General features: G+C 39.5%; 1 protein-coding gene across 1 annotated transcript in view; it reads right to left on the bottom strand.

The window, feature by feature from the left end:
• The window catches only part of PRKAR2B (protein kinase cAMP-dependent type II regulatory subunit beta), a 118293-nt gene extending 109323 nt beyond the window's left edge, over positions 1 to 8970 (bottom strand). The window contains exon 1 of the mRNA XM_090287338.1: positions 8428 to 8970. Coding sequence (XP_090143464.1) covers positions 8428 to 8737 — 310 coding nt within the window. The 5' untranslated portion in view covers positions 8738 to 8970. The remainder of the gene's footprint in view (positions 1 to 8427) is intronic.
• Between the last annotated feature and the right edge of the window lie 12803 nt (positions 8971 to 21773).

The following is a 21773-nucleotide window of genomic DNA, read 5'->3' as shown; positions in this document are numbered from 1 at the left end:
AAAGAATTCATAATATATAAGTTAATATAAATAGCACTTAAGATATAAGTGATAGTTCTATGTACAAGAAGACCAAAACCAACTAAATTTGAATAAGGAACTCCTCTGGTTCTCAGCTGCTCCACCCTTTAAATGAAATAGATTACATATACTATCTATGATACAGTCTCTAACAAAAGGGTTAATGCTTAAGAAGTCTAGAGGTAGAACACTTACGAGTAATTTCTTTTTTCGTTATCAAAACTTTCTGCAGTGAGTGGATGAGTGAATTAGCAGAGCACTTTACCCTCCAACATTCACATATTTCTTCTCCAGGCCTCAGCCCCTTTCTGGTACCATGTGACTCCAGACACAAATAAAGTAAATAAAGTAGACTCTGCAGTCAGTTACGCAATCTCCTTAACTGAACTCCTCACTTTCAAATAGTGCATCAATCCCTGCTTCCACCATAGGCCTTCTCTATTGCTATTACTCTCGTTAAATGACTTCATGGGTTATAGCCCTGCCTGGTGTAGCTCAGTTGAGTAACATCCGATAAACTGAAAAAAGTCATGGGTTTGATTCCTGGTCAGAGCACAGGCCTAGGTTGTGGGTTCAGTGCTGGTGTTGTCGCAGTCCGGGAGCATACAAAAGATAACCTATTGATGTTTCTCCCTCACATTGATGTTTCTCTCTCTTTCTCTGTCTCTCCCTTCCCCTCCCTCTAAAACCAATAAGCATGTCCTCAGGTGAGGATATAAAAAAATTATTTAATGGGTTACAATTTGACTCCCCATTGATCAAGTGAAAGATCTCGTTAGTATTGACACAGTTTAAAAAGAAACATTTCTTTTTTGACACAGTTATGAACAAAAATCTTGATACTGGAAATTTACTGGAATCTATGAAATGAGATTTGGACACTGGCTGGTGTGGCTCAGTGGATTAAGTGCCAGCCATGTGAACAAAAGGACTGCTGGTTTGATTCCCAGTCATGCCTGGGTTGCGGGCCAGGTCCCCAGTTGGGGGTGCTCAAGAGGCAACGACACATTGATGTTTCTCTCCCTCTCATTCTCTCTTCCTTCCCCTCTCTCTAAAAATAAATAAATAAAATCTTTAAAATGCTTAAATCTCTTCCAAATGCATTTGAAATAAAATTAAAAACTTAAAAGAAGAAATGAGATTTTCAACAATAACTATTAAATATTTACTCCAGTCCCACCCAGACACAGTACATCACTTTACGTGCAACCGCAAATGGAAAACTTGTAACTATCATATTAAATAATGCCTAAACAGTTTGATTTTTAAGATAAGTAAACACATGGAAGTATTCAATGCTTTAATTTTTGTTTAGGTGTTTTCATTTTATGCCCTCTCTTTTACTGAAGCATAAAATAAAATATGGATAAAAGTCTGAGAAAGGACACTATTTCAAGTGCTTTATTTTCTAATTTCAATACTAAAGCAATCCACTCAATATCACTATAAAAATTAATATTGTTCTTAACCATCTACTTTGAAAATCATAATTACCATCTATAACTCAAAATATTTTTAAAATATCTAACAGAATTGCTTTATGCTCATAAGTAAAACAATGGCTTCAATATTTTAGCCATTTGTCATGAATGATGTAATTATTTCAGGAGGATTTAAAACTACCATGTAAATTTCTAATAGCCAAAGACCATTAAGTCTCATTAATTACAAAATCCTGGGCTGGGCTCTTAGCTACAAATTATGAGATGAAAGGATGTGGGTTTTTTTGGGGGGGCGGGTAGCGTGGTTACTGTGCAACACAACTGCACATTAAATCCTAAGTAGAACTGCACATAAACTTATTTCCTACTTCATATCTTTAAAAAGTGCAAATGCTAGGTTCATTTCCACCAAATGCAATAAAATTTCTATCCTGCAAGAAAAGTTTACACTTCTGTAAGATTTCATGTTAATGAGATAATTTGTTTAACATGCAATCGATGTTTGCTAAGTGCACTGTCCTATGGGCCTTACAAATGTTAAACCATTTATCTTTGTAACAACTTTATGAGGAAGGTATTATTAGTAGGATAACATGATAACATGCCTAACACGGCACTTTATACATAAAATAAATGTTGCCTGAAACCCTGACTTTCATAAACATTTTTCAAACTGATTAAATGTATGATATATTAAAAGTCATTTTAACTTTTAGTCACTTGGTTAACTACAACAACGAGAATTTCTTCAGTCATATGTTGACAGCTACATATAGTAGGATGCAAGATCTGACAAGTGGTGGCTTTGTCTCATAATAATCTCTGGTTGCTGTAGAGAGAGCAAGTTCTTATATAAGGGCACACGGCCATTGTTACAGAAACAGGGGAGTCCAAAAACAAACCCCAGAGTTTGCGGCTGGGAGATAGGCAGCAGGAAGCAGCTTTCAGGATGCCCTTGCATGCCTGGAGCTAGTGGCTGGATACATTGTTGCAAAGATCCGCTTTACTTCCAAGACTCAGGAAGATGGGAGGGATCTTGGACTGTGGGCTGGTATGGAAGAAGCAGACAGAGCCTACGGAGGGTTGTGTGAATGGTCAGAACTGTTTGCAACACCCACTGTGTGAGAGGACGCAGGGGGAGAGAGGAGGCAGGGAGGAAGAGAGAAGGAGCTGCGGACATTTTGGGCTGGCTCTGGCTCTAGGAGGCTCTCTCTCTCAGGCTCTCTCTGGCCCTCACGCCCTCACTCTCTGGCTCTTGTGGGCTCCCTCCATCTGGCTTGGAGCAGGGGTCTCCAGGCGGCTTTAAGAAGAGGCTCTTGCCAGGCTGCTTGGAGAAGGAGAGGAAATCCATGCGGTTTTCAGGAAGAAGGCAGTTTGCAAGGAGGCTGAGAATCAAGGCGGTCCTGCGTTGAGAGCTGGAGGGCACCACAGCACAGAAAGGACCTCCCTAATCAGAACTGAGTGATTGGCAGCTATTGGTAAAGCTGAACTGTGCCTAGGAAGTAGGGAAACAGTGTTTCTGACTTTCCAAAGACTGGCCAGGTCTGGGAGGGGGAGGCAGGGCTTTGTGTAAATAAACAATTCTTTTCCTTTTCACCAAATTCTGGTATTCAGAGTTATGATTCTGGTGGCGGGCAATCGGGCCCCTAACTAAACAGCCCGTGGGTTCTGTTTCAATCGGAGAAGCCCAGGGGTTCTGTTACACCATGAGCCTAATAAATCAGTCAAAGCATCAATTCTTTAAGGCTCTCTACAATCTCCTGCTATTGGTTATGCTGTGAAATCTAATAGAGAAAACATATTTCTTACTCCCAGTATAAGCATGGTATGAATATTTTCACAGCAGATTCTTGAGAAGTCAATCCATCTATTGCCCTTACTGCTTTTCCATCACCTCATTTTAAGACGACCACATGAACCATTTCAACAGATGAATTTCTGACTTTTATTCTTCAAGTTAGAATGAAGTTTTAGTTCTAATTCTGTCTAACAGATATTTGCTCATAATCATCTAAAAACTTTAAAGACACATGACTATTCTTCTCAACTCTCCTTCAACCATTTCTTCTCACAATAAATAATTTTGTCCTCTTAGTCTCCCACTGCCAAAACCACCACCACCACAAGCTTCAACTTTCCAATATTTTGCATGGTTTTGAGGATCCCTTTAAATTGTAAAAAGTCAAAGGTAGGTAAGATTCTCCAATAAAGATTTGACATAGGTCAGAGGTACGAGGACTAAGTCATAGTTTTTACATGGTAAATTTCTTTTTATATACCTTTGACATACTAGCTTTATTAGATATGGTTCTTATATTTTTGGCCTGTGTATCCACTTTGAATTCTAGATCTTTTTCATCCACAATATAGAAAATTGCTTCTTCCATAGTTTATTATAGCTTTTTGTTATTTCAGGTTGATTGCTTTTCATATACAATATATATAATTTATTTTTTCTGGCCACTTGTCAATTTATCAGGGTATTTTCTAATTTTATTTACTTAATGTTATAATTTCCGCTATTTCACTGAAGAAATTATTGAGCAACAAAAGCTTTCACGATGATGCCAATATAAAACCACTACAGGTATTCTCTGCTTTTCAAAAGTTCATGTTACAGCACTTTGCTTTTACAAAACACCTGCATTAGTGCATACCTGTTTTGCTAAGTGAAAAAAAATCCAAACAGGATTTTGTTTTTATGAAAAAAGGTTAAAGGTAAAAACAGTGTTCAATATCTGTTTTGCAGCAAGCGATGATAGTGTGTACCCTGAACAGCAAGAGTGGCACTGCCTTTACTTTATGTTAGTGTTATTTTTAGGTTTTATGTGCTATTCGGCATGATTTGGTGGGTAATTTGGGGGGGTCAAAAATTGTTCCATATAAATTAATGGTACAGTCAATTCTTGAACACCACAGGTTTGAATTGCATGAGTCCACTTATATGCAGAATTTTTTCAATAAATACCATAAATGCATTTTCCTTATGATTTTCTTAATAACTTTTTCTCTGGCTTACTTTATTGTTAAGTATACAGTATAAAATACATATAACAAAAAATATATGTTAATCGACAGTTTATGTGATCAGTAAGGCTTCTAGCCAACAATAAGTTATCAGTAGTTCAGTTTGGAGGGGAGTCAAAAGTTATGCATGGATGTTTGACTGCATGAGGGGTTGACACCTCCAAACCCCACCCTCACCCCTTCTTCCTGTTGTTCAAGGGTCCACTGTAATTGCTTCTTTACTTTACAAAAGATTTCATAGGAACACTCCACTTTCAGATGGGGGAAACCTGTAATTCCCATAGATTCCACTACAAATTGATACTAATCCAACTCTTTGTCCTGTAAATTCTAAACCTTTCTAATAAATTCCGAGCTTGGGAACCACTACCTTTTCAGAAGTGACAGGTCCAGCTTTATTCAATTTATATAGGATGGGGATGACGGGGGCAGAGTCTTCATTATAGCTTCTTTCAGGACTTCAGAAGTTCCCAGAAAGGGGATTACCATATGCCATTATTATTCTAACACCTTAAATTTGCCTTTTTAACCACAATTGATAGAAAACTGAAAATAGAAATTAAAAGTGATAAATTTAGAACAAAATAGGAGAAGAATGGGAAAGCAGAAGAGTAAAGACCACCTTGGTCCATCCATTTCACCTGGCTCCACCAATGGCCATGCTACCAGACCCTGACTGGCTTTTTGCTTCAACCACCACACTAAGAGGTCAATGTCATATGCCTGTGAGTCAGTGACACCAGTCTGATGGTCAAAAACTTGCCTATTTTCCCATTCTCTCATAAATATTGGTATTTTTTCCTAAATGGATTCATGAAAATGGGTATGACCCTATCAATGTAATTTTATCACCATTACTGGGAAAACAAAAACAAACAGAAAAACCTCACCTGTGAGTCAGCCCATAGTACAAATTTAATTTACGAAGAACTTCCTGATAGGTTTGGTTGGGTCAGAGAGATGTTAAGAAACCAGGCTCTGCTACTTACTAGCCCTATGTGTGACCTTGGACAAGTTAATATTTCATAGCTTTAAAGATAAAACACATTAAGGTAGAGCTTGACATTAAAAAAAAAAAAATGCTCAAGTGATGCCAGGCTTCACTGCCTTCCGGAGATAAAAGCTGCGAATTAAGAGCACAGGGATGGAGCCAAGCTGACCTGTGTTCTGATCTTGGTTTTGCAGCATACTAACTGTGAAATACTGTGCAAATGACAGTCTTATCTTTCTCATAAAGCTGGGGTAACAAATTGAAGCACTTAGCTACTGCCTAGCACACACCGAATGTCAATAAATGACAGCTACTTTTTAATTGTTATATAATATGAGAGAGATTATTATCATCACTGTTGATCAATGTTTCTCAAAGTGTAGTCAGGGAACAATGAGTATCAGAAAGACCTGGCATGTCTGGGGAAAAAAACAAACATGTCCCAGGTACCTAGGAATATTCATTTCTGAATCAAACTTCCTTTAGATGTATACTAAAGTTTAAGACTTATTGATCCAGCTGGCCTTGTGTTGTGTCACAGTAAATTAAGACTTATCTTCCTTACTTTGCTAGGATAATTACCCAATAACTGTTGTTGTTTTTTTTTTTAATATGTATTTTGACACTGTTTTGGACCTAGACATTAAATTGATAGGCTCATTCCTACTTTGCTTTCCAATGGCATTACTTTGATATTTTTCCCCCTCTGACCAGAAGTTGGCACACTGTGGACTTGGCCTGTGGCCAGTTTTGTACAACCCGAACCTCCACAGAGCCATGTGTTCAAAGGGTTGTTATTAAAAAAAGAATATGTGATAGAGGCCAAATGTGGCTCACAAAGTCTAAATAAAGTATTTAATGCTTGAACCTTTACAAAAGTTTGACAGCCACTGGCAGCCTGAAAATGTTTTTAAACTCCACGCCTCAACACAGTTTATTTAAAAAAAAAAAAGTAGAAGATTGTCTACTGCACCTAATAGAGGGAAGTACCATTGCCAAGGTTTCTGATGTGTTTGTGTGTGTGTGTGTGGGGGGGGGTACTGGATAATGATCAAATTGTACTTGGTTGCAGTCAAAAAAGTTTTTAAGTCATTGAAGGTGGTACAATTGGTTAACAAGTATTTATTAAAACTCACAATGAGTAAATTTTACAATAAAGGTGACTTGGAGAATATAAAACCACACAAAATGATCCCTGCTGTTCAGAAGTTAATAGATTATTTTTTTCATTGCAAAATAGAAATGAAATCTGCTATGTGTATAATAAAAATGGCTCTAAGGGGAAAAAATGGAATCAATGACAAGTACTTCAAAAGCATTACACAAACAAAACATTTTAGTTATACTAACAACATAATGTATTGAGCACATATAGGCTCTTTATGAAATGCCTTAGTTCCTAATTTCCTCCAACCTTGGAAACAATTCTCTTTTCCTTTGTGTGTATGCATGTGCATATGTATGTACATATGTGTGCATGCATGTGTTGGAACCATAAGAAATAACATTAGGTGCCTCTGTCCTTTGTGTCATCCACTAATGGCTTCTCCTTCTCGTCTATTTAAAATATGTATCCTTTTATCATTTTCTTGTTTCTAGTAAGAAAATCATTTGATCAATTCTTGTGCAAAATAAAAAATTAAGACTGATTAAAAATTTTAAAGTAACAATCTTCCCCTTTATCTTCATAGAGCACTAATTTCCAGGCATTTGTGATTGCTTTGAGCAAGCTAAAAATACATTAATTTTATAGTATAGTTCAACAATTTTGCAAAGAAATACCTTCCTAGGTACATACACAAGAAAATTACACTTGAAAATATTTTCATTGTATGAAATGTGCTGCAGGCACACAAACCACAAGCAGCGTAATTAAATAAAAGCTGATGCAATATTGAATGCATGTTTGCCTTATACCAACCACAAAGAGAAACACTTGTACAGTGCACACCATGTTGTTTCAACTTGGGATGCCATAAAGATGGGATTTAGGCATTTGTGTAAACACAGGAGGCTGTAAATGTGCGTGTGTCTGTGTGTGTTAGGCAAAGACGATTGTAAGCAGAAGGGGTGGGACTTGCCAGGAGCAGTTATTTGAGAAAATTCCTTTTTCTTTCCCATTCATTCTTTCTAGCTTCAGTGTCTGGCACAGTCCTTACAATTATTCACTGGCTTTTCATTCTAAAGACAACTGACAACAAGCTTTTAAAACTTCCTACAGTGTTTCTCACACACTTATTTTTTTTTTAAGGCACCAAATCACTCAATATTTGCTTTATATAAAAACGATTAGCCCGTTTCCTCATTCCAAAGACCCCGTGTGTTACAAGTTAAAAAGGATCCTTTGTTGTGTGTCCAGAAATAACACAATGCAGCATTGGCAAATTGGAAAAACATAGATTAGTTTATTTCCAAGAATGTCAAAGCTATTACCATAAATTTTCTTCTGCCCCAATTTCATGCTCCTTTTAGAGAATTTGCTCTCTTAACAAAGCCAACCAATTCAAACACCCCTCGCCTTTTCTCTTTGGACACTACGTTAATAAATATAAGGGCTGAAAGAGGAAGCCAACTGGGCCAGTTTTCTTTATGCACAATTGTATTCGTCCAAATCAGTATCTCCAACCCCAGTGAAGCTGTCTTGCGAATGCCCACCCCCAGCCGGCCGCCCTCTGCCTCAGAACATAGGACCAGAGCGGGCAGAGAACCCTTACCTTTCAGTTCCCCATTCCAGAGCAGGGGTCGAGGAGGAAAGTCATGACAAGAGAGCGGAATAGGAAGGTGGGAGAACAGGAGACAAAAATGGATGCTGAGGGGGTGGGCGAGATGGGAAGGTAGGGAAGGTGGATAACGCGGGGAGAGGTAGGTGAGCAAAACTGCGGAATTAAAAAGAGCACAGGGGGAAAGGCGGTGAGGAGGAGGGCAGCACACGGGTTCTGTCCTCACCATTGAAAGCCCCTGTGTCGGCGGCCTCCTCCTCCTCTTCCTGCTCCCCGTTCTCGGAGTCGGTGTGCCTGGGCTCCTCGGCAAAGTTGACCCCCTTGCTGGGGGTGCCGCCCCCGGCGGCAGCGCCCGCGTCTCCCCAGGTCCTGCCCTCGTGGCCAGAGCGCGCGGCGCCTTTGCGCTCGTTCTCCTGCTGCAGGCGCGTGAAGTGCTGCAGCGCGAACTCCAGTAGGTCCGCGGGCTGGTGCCTCAGCACCTCCACCGTGAAACCTTGCAGCAGCTCTGTCAGTCCTGCCGGAATCTCGATGCTCATTCTGCCTTCCGGGCGGCGGGCGCCTGCGCGCCGCCCTCGCCCCCTCCCCGGACCGGCCTCGGACCCCGCGGCCGCCCAGCAAGCGCGGACAGTGCCGGAGGCGTTACCGGTTGCGAGTGCGACGCAAGTGGTCTCGGCGGCCTGGCTGGCCCAGCACACGGCTGCTCGGTGCGGCGGCGGCAGCTGAGCGAGCACGGCCCCGGGAGGGCTGGCAGCATCTCCGGCTCCTCCCGCTCCCGCCGAGGCCGTTTCTCACCCCCGCCCGGACCGCCCTGCCCCCACCCCGCCGCAGCACGCTGGAGGGAGCGCGGGAGTGCGCCCACGTGACCCTCGGAAACCATGGTAACCTAGCCAGCGGGAGGGTTTGCTGGGAACGCTGCTCTGGCGTGCGACTGAGGCGTGGGGCCTCCCACTTCACGGTACCTGGGGTTGTGCTCCCCACCAGCCAGCCTCGCCTCGTTGTTCACCTGTCCTCGAGCAAGCGGGCCACATGGCTGAATTCTCACACGTCATTCACCACGGGGAACCCACGCTGGTGCCGCCAGGTTTGCCCTGGAACTTCATCCTCGGTAGCGGCATTTCATTTTCTTCCGAGAATCTAGTTGCATTGATAAGTATTGGTAATGTCTTTTGTTTAAAGTCATTGAGTGGTAATGGTTCTCTTTGGGACAAAGAAAAAATGTGACACCTTCCTTTTTCTTTCACCGCATTTTACCCAGCTTTTCTCCATCCATCCTGTTTATTATGTTTTGCTTCAATGATACTATTACACTTTCCACCCTACGCATTTACTACTATTTATTGAGACAAATGCACCATTTATTGTGAGGCCCTTATCAAAGTTAGTGGATACCCTTCAAATAGGATAGGGAAGAACTGGAATAAAATGTCATGGTTAAGACAGATAGTTGGTACTAAAGCAGGAAAAGCTTTGCTTGATTAGACTTATTGTTTATTTTAAAACTTTCCCTTAGGGCTTGGGTGATTTTGAATATTTTCAAAAATGAGAACACTTCAATTAAAGAGAAATAAAATTAGAGATGTGTGCTTTCAAAGTAGAAGTCTTGACTTTGAAATGAGGCCAATTCTGCAAATGTTTACAGTTTTAAGTTATAAATTTCTCTTTTGCCAATTAAATATTATTTAAAAACATACTTCATTTTCTACAATGACCACCATATTATTATAAGTAAAATTTCAAGAGCAAGCTAACTTAGTTATTCTGAGTTATCTTTTCTACTCACAAAAAATAGTAAATACATGACTCAGAGACTAGAGAATAGAAATCAAGATGTAAAAAAATAGTCCCTTTTATAAAAATACATCTTATTAACTTTTTTTAATATCCAACTTGAATTCACTTCAAAGGTGAATATTTTCTCTATTTCCATTTCTTTTCGATCTCATAATAATATTTTTAAATATAGTAATGTACATCTACCTGTAAGTGTCAAGCATTTTAAGAAGTAAGCTTTTATTACATATTGTACCATGATCCTCACTGCATGGTCCACAATATTTGTCAAACTCTAACCAAGTAAGCATTATTATCTTTGTAAATCTAGTAATTTAAGACAAATTTGCATCATCTGTGTTTATTCATGATGTCTTTTATTAAGGTTAGCATTGTTTGCATGTGGCAGAAAATGCAAAATACAGTAGCTTAAACAAGATAGCTTATTTCTCTATAATATAAAATGTAAGCAGTTCAGTACTTTTAGCGGTTTCATGACCATCAGGCACCCAGACTCCTTCCAGCGCCTTGTTCTGTAATTCTCAATTTGTGGTTCAGAATTACTGCTCCATCTTCAGTCATCTCATCCATATTCTAGCCAAGAGGAAAGTGGAAAAGAGAAGGGAACTTGCCCCCTCCACCCCCACTTCCCACATACCCAGTGTCTAAGGAGACTTCCAGGAAGTTAAGCACATCTAGTACTCATATCCTCTTGGCCAGAACTTAGTCGAGATGGCCACATCTATGTTGTGACAAATTACATTTTCCAAAGGTGGCTGCAAAAATATCTCCTGTTCCATGTGTGCTTCTGCAGTGTAACTGTGCCACTCCCCTGTCAAGAGTTGAAGTCTTAACTCCCCTCTTCTGAATCTGGATGGGCTTGTGATGGCTTTGATATGAGTTATTCCAGTATGACAGAGACAGCCAGTCCTGTGAGTCCATGTCTGAAATCCTGACCCACAGAATCTGTGAGCATAATAAATAGATTGTTTTAAGCCTCCAAGTTTTGGGGTAATTTGTTACACAGCAATAGCAACTAAAATGCATGGCTAAAAGGAAAACTTAGGAATATAATCTTTATTTTGAGCAGTCATGTGCCAAGTAAACATTTGGAGATTAAAGGGAACCGATCCTGGGAACAATAATCAGTGTCTGTCACAATGCTTAACACCCCTTCCCCAAAAAATGACAAAAGAAAAAAACACCCCTTTCCAAACATTTACAAGAGCCATATTTGAAAGTAGCATCTTACATTTAGTCCTTTTTATGGATTTACTATATGAGGCATTGTGGATGGCTCTGTCATCAAACACATTGCCAGGGTCATGTGGCTGTCATTTCTTTAGGGGTACGGAAGTGAGTCAAGCCTGAAATGCATAATTGGATTAGGTGACCTATATGGTCTCTCCCATACTGTGATATTGTACAATAATATAATATTAAGAGAAGATATGTTGGATTTAAAATATCTTGGCAGACAGCTCTCTTATAACAATATTAATTTGCATCAATTTTTAAATCACCTGAAAAAGTAAAGTTTGATCCTGATATTCCCATTATGTTAATATTGTTCTCAGAACAAATCATACTCTGGCTTTTATTCACTACCACATAACCATTTTGGTAATGTTGTATGATTTCCTTTGCTTTCGTTTTCAGAACTTTTTTTTTTTTTCAAACCTTGAAATTCAGTGACACTGGCTTATGGGGATTATTTATCTCTGAATTCTTTAAAAGAATACCACTGATACTGATCCTTTGGTTGTTGATTTACAGAGCAATTTGCACTACTTTCTCAGAAAATCAGAAGCAATTGCAAAAGAACTCCCAAGAGTTCAGCATTGGAATAAAATAAGAGTGCTATCAAACTTGTTTACACACTTGGGAAAAAATATTGGAGAGAGACACTGATTTGTTTATATGCAGCTGCCAAAACAGGCCAATAGCTTGAACAAATCAATAGTCTAGGCAAGCTTTACAATAATAATTATGACCAATCAATCATACAGCATTTCTTATTAATATTTAAAATGCATCCTGATAAAGTGTCTTTGTACAAGAAATATATACCCACTCAAGAGAAAGAAAGGGCAAATTGAAAGGACACAGGCACTGTGCTTGCACAGGGCCCCCTGTGGCCATCACTGTCAGTTTTATATACCTTAGCAGTTCAGCATCGACTATGGTTTTGGTGTCTCTAGTTCGTATTATCAAGAGACAGAATCCAGTTAGTTGGTCTTGACCATCCAGTGGATCAGCTGGCCTTGAGTGAGAGGTTCTCTCCTGGTTCAGTCAGTGTGGCCATTGGGGTGCAGGATAACGAAGTGGTCAGGCAGTATAAATACCTGACAAACTCAACCTCTTTAGCAGAGAGAAAAGCGCAAAACATGGGCACTGTAGGTGGTACAGGCACCTCACAACTTCTGCTAAAAGATGGTCACCTCATAGCCTGAAAATCTGGTAAACATTTGGACTAAGACTAAATAGAATGTTTAATCACTAGGTGCAGCTTTGCAAAAGGTTGCCTCTGGAAGACCCATTTCTCAAACTTTAGCAAGCCATGGAACCACTTGCCTGGCTTGTTAAAACTCAGTTGCTGGCTCCACCCCCTGGTTTACAGATTCAAGTAGATTTCAGGTGGGGTCTGGGAATTAACGTTTCTGTCGAACTTCCAGGTGATACTTATGCTGTGGGTCTGGGGACCGCACTTTGAGACCCGCTACACTAGATTTCCCAAAGAAGAGTTTATATTCATACTAAAAAACAGCTGCTTGAAGTAACCTTTTTGCTTAACATCAAAGCATAATTTTTCTTTGACTAAATTAAAACTAAATGCATTTTTATTATTCTGTTCTCCCTTGATGGGTCTTGTAAAGTTAAAAAGATCCTCAGAAGCAACAGAGAATATATCCTTAAATTGTACATTTCATAAATAGAATATGGTTTTACTGTTAAGGACAAGGTTGGACTCACAAGTTTATCTGTGCTTCCTGAAATTCCACTAAAATGGTGGCTAAAGAAATGGGGAAAATAAAACTATAAATCCATAAGGACAAAAGAACAAGAGAACCATAATAAAATTAAAATAATAATAATAATTTTAAATTATTCAGCCTTAAAAAGAAGGGAAATTCTGATATATGCTACAGTACAGATGAGCCTTGAGGATATTATGCTAAGTAAAAAACAAGCCTGTCAAAAATGACAAATACTGTATGGTTCCACTTATATCAGTCAAAATTTTTAGAAACAGAAAGTAGAATGGTGGTGGCCAGGAGCTGAGGCAAGGGAGAAAGGAAAAAATGTTTAATGGGTGAAGAGTTTCAGTTTTGCAAAATGAGAGAATTCTGGTGTTGGATGCAAAACAGTGTGAATATACTTAACACTACTGAACTATAGATTTTAAAATGATTAAGATGATAAACTTCGTTACATGTATTTTTCCACAAAAGAAAAGAACAGGAGAAGAGACAAGAGCAGATGAGAATTGTCTACTAGAATTCTGGAACAACTTAGCAAACTAGAGAATACTGGGACCTAAGCTTGGGTGAGGGCTTAGTGAGAGGAAGCCAGCAAGAAGCAAGGTCATATCTGTATCACAGAGCACAGAAGCACAGAATCCAGAGACACTGGGTGCCTTTAAGGGGGATGAGGAGCAAGGATTAATGAAATGTTTGTATAGTGAGCTGATAACTCCTTTAACCTCTGGCTCCTCCTCTGTCCTACATAGTCTAGCAACTGCTCTCTTTCATTCCCAGCAGGATATGAAGGAGTTGACTTTCTGTAGAGGTTTTCACAGATGATTGTGGGGATAAGGTACTGTTTTGAACTGCTTATCAGTGGACTCCCAAATTTCTGATAACCAGATTTATACCCTTCCAGGCAGGAAGTAAGAGGATTCCTCTTTAATGTTCACAAGAACTCTATGAGATATATATATTATTACACTACAGATTAGTAAACCAAGTCACAGAGAGGTTAAATAACTTGTCCAACATCACGTAGCTCACTAAAGGTACTAGGATAGGATTGCAGACAGTTTGGCTCTATAGCCACTATTTTATATTTAGAATGAATAATAAATGTTAGAAATTAAAACTATGATTATACAAATATCTATAAAAAGGTTCAAGAGAAAGTTGAGGAAATTAATCAGAAAATAGAATAAAAGAAAAAATCTAGAAAATGGTGGAGAAAAATAACAGCAAAGAAAGCTCAATATGAGTTAAAGAAAAACAAACAATGAGAAATTGAGAAAGTTTTTTAAAAAATTATACCGGAATTTTTCCAAGAATTGAAGGATATTGATTTCTAGACTGGAGGGGCCATGAACAGGCTTTTAAAACAATAAATAAAAACACCCTGACCTGGCTGGTGTGGCTCAGTGGATTGAGCACCAGCCTGCAAACGAAAGCGTTCCTGATTCAACTCCCAGTTAGGTAGGGCATATGCCTGGGCTGTGGGGGCGCTTGAGAGGTAATCCTCTTTCTCCTTCTTTTCCCTTCTCTAAAAAGAAATAAAATCTAAAAAAAAAAAAAAAAAAAAAAGCAAAAGAAAACCACCCTCAATAACCCCATAATACTGAAATTTCAGATCACTAACATAAGCAGAAGAGTATAATAGCTCAGTACCCTGGCTGGTTTGGCTCAGTGGATTGAGCGTCGGCCTGCGAGCTAAGTGTCGCTGGTTCGATCTTCCAGTCAGGGTACATCAGAGAAGGAAAACTCTGATTCCAAAAAACCTCCGCTGCCTTGCGGCATACCTCTTTAGGGGAAAGGCTAAGGGAGTAAACCCTGACAGAAAATCCGGAGCCGGAGTCCCTAAGGCGGTTTGACGTTGTAGTCAATACCGGCAACTCCTGCGGCGCACCTGAAGCCAAGCTGTATTGACTCCGTCTTTCCCTTGGACCCTTCAGCTGCGAAGAGAGGGGGGGGTCTGCTGCATGGGCAACAGCAGACCCTCCATATAACCCTGCCCAGGCTCTGTAGCTTCAGCTTCACTGGAGAGGACACTCCAGCGTCATCGCAAGATGTCGATTCAACATGGGAGGAGACAGATACCGTGTCACTCCCGAGTCGGACTGCACAGCCATTCTCGGCGGTGCAGATAGACTCTTAAGAAGCTACACCATCGTCTCTCGAGGCTCTGTAGCTTCAGCTTCACTGGAGAGGACACTCCAGCGTCATCGCAAGATATCGATTCAACACGGGAGGAGACAGATACCGTGTCACTCCCGAGTCGGACTGCACAACCATTCTCGGTGGTGCAGATAGACTCTTAAGAAGCTACACCATCGTCTCTCGAGACGGACAGCTGCAGACGACGACGATAATAGCTCAGAAAATCATCAGACTTCTTAGCAGTAGCACTGGAAGCTAGAAGACAATGGAACAGTATCTTCAAAATGAGGGGAAATTATTTCCAACCCAGAGTTCAGCAAAATAAAGGTAGAATAAAGATATTTTCAGATATGTCAAGTTTTAGATAATACAAACTCCTATTACCTTTTCTCACGACTCAATAAGTTTTATCAAAACAAGGAAATAAACTGAGAAATAGGAATATATAGGATCCAGTAAGCAGAAGAGAACTGACATGTGTTCCTACTACTTTGACCAGCCTACCTGCACCAGCACTCACATATACCTATACTTCTGCCTATTAATTCAGATGTCCGTGTTGTCTGCTTGTGCTCCATCCTGTTCCCCCCTCAAGGAAATTGCTTCTGTAATTGCCATCTTTTTCTTGTGTCATTGTTTTAACTGAACCACTCAGTTTCACACAGATTCCAGGGGACACTGACTCATGGCCCCTTTTATTCAGGGCTTGTAGAACTTCCTCCTTTGAGTGTGAGTAGCCAATAAAATGTGGCAAAGGTGAGGAGATTTTGCAGATGAATTAAGGTCCCAAAGCAACTGATTTTGAGTTGATACAAAATGACTTTGTCCAGGGGTTGACTTAATCAGCTGAAACCCTTTAAAGAGGAGGCCCAAGTGAAATACTTTTTTCATTTTTTATTATTTTATTTTTATTGTTTTTCTGTTACAATTGTCCCACTTTTTCCCTCACTGCTACCCCCCCACCCAGCCCACCCCTTCTCCCACGGTCCATCCCGACCCCGTTGTCCATGGTGAATTCCTTTTTTACTTAGTTTTCAGGCTACTACTTTTTCTTGGTTCTCCTCCTACCTCCCTGTACACGTCTTCTCAGTCTTTTTTACTGGATAGTATCTTCTTGACCTCTGAATGTTGAAGCACATTAAGTGCAGTGACTTTAAAAACCACTTATGTGTAAATGATTCTCAAATTTATATGTCCAAATTTACCTCTCTGAACTCAAAACTTATATTCAACTGCCTTGAGATGCCTAATAAGCACCTCAGACTCAACCTTTCCAACACTGAACTCTATTACTAGTTCTCCTTTATCCACAACAACTAGAACACTGCCTAGAACATGTTGGCACTCAAAATTTATTGAGTAAAAAAAAAAAAAAAATGGAAGGAGGAGTAAAGAAAGAAAAAAGTTGGGTGGCATGCATGTAGAACAAAGGCTCGGGGAGTTCTTAGGATAATGGTAAAGAAGGGCCTGGGGTAGCTATTCAGAAGGTTCAGAGATCATCCAGGTCCAATTGAAGCAGGAACTCAAAGACATACAGAAGGATGTCCCCAAAGAAAAAGAAAGGTACTGATAAATTATTGTGTTTGATTATATTGCAAAAACTACACCTCTGGCAAGGGGGTTTGAGAAATGAATAAAAGATAATTTCAGAGAAAACTACACAATTTTGAAGAAAAACAGCACAGTCTACTCCAGGGAAAACAGAAAGTTAAACAAGAAAGAAAACAAAATCAAAGAATACTATTTGGCTTAGCCATAAGCAATATTTATGTAATCATAACAATGAAAACAACTATACTGATCAACCAAAAAATGTGGTATAATTATACAGGGCAGAAAAGGAGAAAGGGAAGAGTGTGTCTGTGTCTATGTTGGGGGAGCACTAAATCCTGATATTTCAAGCACGAAATCCTGATATTTCAAAACAGGTAGTCAATAGAAATGTCTGAGTTGGAGGATCAAGAAATAGTAGCATATATAATATATTATTTATTGTACAAACATATCATTGAAGAGCAAATGAAATAGCTTACATAATTTAAAGTGATTGCTTCTGGGAAATGGGAATGAAATACTCATGTTACTTTGTTAAACTGAAGAGTGTGAATTTCTATAGGAGACACTAAGTTACAGGCATCTCCACATTTCATACAACTCTTTGTTTCTGGGTTCAAGGGACCATATAGATGAGATTTTCCAGTCCCAATTTAGTGGGCTAAACATCTGGTGGGAAATCCTAAGCCTGCATCTTCAGATTCTATGAATTTTAGGAATCAGTTGTTCGTATGACAAGTAGCCACTTTTTACAGGAAAGGACCCTCAAAGTATTCATTTTCTAAATACTCTATTTATTGTACAATACCATTTAGTTTAATGTTTATGAAATTTTCCTTTGTGTTATAATATCTTGTTCTATCAGTTATTTCCTTTTTTTGCTCCTTGTTGTCTCTCTAATTTAGTTACTCCCTTGTCACTTGTGAAATTCAAGAACCCAGATTCCCAGGTGTAGAATTCTCTTGCCAGTCATCATCCTGATGGGAAAGAATGTTCCGTTTTTGCTTTCAGTCCTCTAAGAGCTAATGTGTGCTTTATTTGAAGAACAGTTTACCCTTTACCCTGCCTTGGAGTCAGAGTGTCCTTTGTTTGTTGAACTGCATGGTTTAATAAATTCTGTTTGCTTCTTTTTCTTGCCAACAGAAACAAATTGCACATGTATCAAAGCAGAAGGGGATACTTGGAGTATTTAAACTACATTTAACTTACCATTTTAAAGGTAAACCTGCACTTTTCAACTCTTACCACACAAGTTCTAGAATTTGTAAAAAACACAGGTATGCTGGTCATACATAGCAGAAATAGAGCTAGGTATCATTTTGGGTAGATTCGGGGTTATTTAGATCTTTTTTGTATATGAATGTTTTTATTCATCCATGAGCAGTCCTTGGTGTTACTCTTCTGCAGATGACTCTAAAATGATTTAGACTTTTAATTCAGTTATCTCTCTTAACCACCGTAATTCCATCTACCTGCTGGAAGCCTCTGCATGGCTGTGCTGCCAACACCTCAAATTCAATCCCCATACTTGTCAGAAACAAAAAATTAAGTTCTGCCCCTTCAGAATTGTTCCTTTCCTTCTGTTCTCTATATCTGTAAATAGCATCATAACACCTTCTAGTCACAGGCTTAGACTCAGAGCCTCCGTTGACCTTTGCCTCTCACATCCCGAAGTGGATTAGTTCTCAAATCCTGTTGGTTCTGTTTCCATGGTGTCTTGCTCACATTTGTCCTCTCCATGCCATTCCTAATATAGTTGTCTGTCTTAGTATGCTCAGGCTGCCATAACAAAATGCCGTGGAGTGGGTGGCTTAAACAGCAGAAGTTTGTTTGCTTGCAGTTTTGGGGGCTAGAAGTCTGAGATGAAGGTGCCAGCTAGGTTCTGTTGAGAGCCCCCCTTTTGGCTTCTCACTGTGTCCTCACATGGCCATCCCCCCCTTTTTATAAGACTACCAATCCTACTGGATTAGGGCCCCATCCTTATGACCTCATCTGACCTTAATAACCTCATAAAAGCTCTATCTCCAAATACCATCTCATTGGGAATTAGGACTTCAACATATTAATTTTGAGAGACGCATTTCAGTTCCACAGCACTGTAGCAAGCTGGCTCTTCATCACTTCTTGCCAGGATATGTCTTCTAATTAACACTCCTGTCTCCAGTCTTTCTCGTTTCTAATTACACATTATTTTGAGAAATCTTTCCTAGGTGCATTTCTGTTTACATCACTTATTGCTTAAAAAAAAAAAAAAAAGCTTTCTGTTTCTTGGAGAATAAAAGCAAACCTCATTATCATGAAATTCAAAGACTTTGATAATGTGATTTCAACCTAATTTCCCAGTTTTAACTCAAAGTCCCCATCATGCTGTTTATACCACTGCCAAATTGGAACACTTGTCTTTCTCTTAACGTGTCTTTCAATTTCCTGCCTCCATACCTATATGTGTTTGCCCTACTTGGAAACCTTCATGCATCTTCCTCAGTCATAAATCTTACCTCTTGGTCAAATGCCACATCCTCATGAGGACTTCTTCGATTTCCTGGCCAGAAGTATTCCCTCCCTATTTGGTGCATCTTTTTGTACTTGTATTGTAACTTTTTATTTGTGGATTATGTGTTCTCCCTCTGGAAAGTAATTTCCTGGGAGCATTGGGTCATGGCTTGACTTTTACAGGGTATAGCAGAATCCTTGCAGGGCCTAATACCAGCAGGCATTCAGTAAATATTCGTTTATGTGAACCATGAATCTATTGATTTTCAAGCTACGTTAATTGGAGTTATATTCATTCCCATACCTCAGTCTTTGACTAAATATTTTATTTGAAGAAAAAGCGTTATTCTAAATATTTTAAACCATTGATCTTATGCAACTCCTTCATTTTACAAATGAGAGAAATGAGGCCAGGTGTAAACCTAAAATGACATTCCCACCCAAGTTTTCCCAACTATTTATCAGCAAGATTCAGATATGTAAACTATATCATTTGAAAATATATACTTGTGGAGCAGCTTAGCAACCTCATCCTAAGACATTACCCTGCTACTGGAAAAAGTATGATAACATCTGAAACGAATCATAATAACTAAGGGCACATAAAGTTAAATCTTGTTAAATCATTTTTTTTCTAGGCACTGTTTGGTACTTCAAGATTATGAAAGATTGTATTTTCTCAGGAAATATGTTATTCACCATGGATCCTAATAAAATAAGCCTGTTGTCTTAAAAGGATGGATACAAGGTAAAAACCACATAAACTCTGTAAAGTATTCCCCATGATTTCTCAGAGTCAGCATCAACACAAGATCATGTGTTAGTAATAAGGATATCAAATGTATTTACTGTTTCTGTATGCTTGCATGTATGAGAATGTTAATGTTATAATAGAATTTTTAGCTTCTTCTTAGTTCTTGATTTTTTTTTGAAATTTCTTTTAAAATAATCTTTAAATTCACAAGGTCTCCAAAAAAGGAGTAAGGAGTGAAGGAACATGAGAAGCTACCCAAAGTATTTTTTTGCTGCAATGTTACTTTACAGTAGTTCACTCTTATTAGCAGCACAGCCTGACAAGGCTTATCGATGTATTTAAATAGAACCTGCCACTTAAAGAACCAGAAGCTCTGTGAAGCATGCCTTTTTTGGCATGAAATAATCCAAGGAGGATGGGAAGCTATTGCAAAGACAGTTTTTCATCAATAAGAATAATAATAAGCTCAGGATGCTACTTCCTGGGCCAATTTATGTATTTAGATTTGAGTTCCTATTTTTGGAGCACATCCCATTGAATAAAAAATATTAATGCTGAGTGTTGCACTAAGCAAAATGAACAAGAATAAACCTTGAAAGATATTTGAAATGCAACCATTTTCCAGGATTAAAAAATATGGAAAGTTACCTGTTTGACATAGATTAAGGAACATTTCCTTTAATAGCTGTATTTGGCTCTCTGAGAGACAATTCAGCCAGAAGTCAACATTATTTATAGCATCAGTTCTGTGCAAGGCATCGTATTAGGAGTTACAATCAAAGGGAAAATTAGGATGAAGTAAAATGTTCCTGTCCTTATATTCTGTCTGGAGAGACTGACAGTAAACAAACAAATAGAACACAAATTACATAATTATGAAGAAATATAGGATGGTCTGCAAGAGTATCAACTAGGAGACCTAAGTAATTTGGAAACAAGTGGAAATGTGTCCTCTGTTGACTGTTGGTATTGGGTATAGACACACCATTTTATGCTATTAAATAGACCCAGAGAATGTTAGTGGCAAAGCTGCCAGAGTGGGAGCAGCTGATACCATTAGAAAGATCCTAGGCTCAGAGCCAAAGCCCCAGAGACAGCAGTTGGCCAAACGTAGCCATTTTCCATAGGACTTCTGCTCTTAAAACACATCTCCTGGGAGAGTGCAGGACCGCTGTCTGGCCCTCCCCAGCTGACTTTATTGTGTATTGCAGGAGCCTCTGATTTTAGTGGGAAGTGGGTCAGAATTCGTCGTCGTCGGCAGCCGTCCGTCTCGAGAGACGATGGTGTAGCTTCTTAAGAGTCTATCTGCACCGCCGAGAATGGCTGTGCAGTCCGACTCGGGAGTGACATGGTATCTGTCTCCTCCCGTGTTGAATCGACATCATGCGATGACGCTGAAGCTACAGAGCCTGGGCAGGGTAATATGGAGGGTCTGCTGTTGCCCATGCAGCAGACCCCCCCTCTCTTCACAGCTGAAGGGTCCAAGGGAAAGACGGAGTCAATACAGCTTGGCTTCAGGTGCGCCGCAGGAGTTGCCGGTGTTGACTACAACGTCAAACCGCCTTAGGGACTCCGGCTCCGGATTTTCTGTCGGGGTTTACTCCCTTAGCCTTTCCCCTGAAGAGGTATGCCGCAAGGCAGCGGAGGTTTTTTGGAGTCAGAGTTTTCCTTCTCTGATGTACCCTGACTGGAAGATCGAACCAGCGACACTTAGCTCGCAGGCCGACGCTCAATCCACTGAGCTAAACCAGCCAGGGCCCGGGTCAGAATTAGTCATGAATAAAATACTTGACAATCTTTTCATTTAACTTTAAGCTGCCAATGCTTTATTCATAAAACTTCATACATATTTTTAATTTAAAACAGTCTTTCTGGGTAATA

This window comes from Furipterus horrens, unplaced genomic scaffold (assembly GCF_987537825.1).
Source record: "Furipterus horrens unplaced genomic scaffold, mFurHor1.1.pri manual_scaffold_9, whole genome shotgun sequence".
Lineage (NCBI taxonomy): Eukaryota > Metazoa > Chordata > Mammalia > Chiroptera > Furipteridae > Furipterus > Furipterus horrens.
This window is presented reverse-complemented; position numbering and strand designations above follow the sequence as displayed.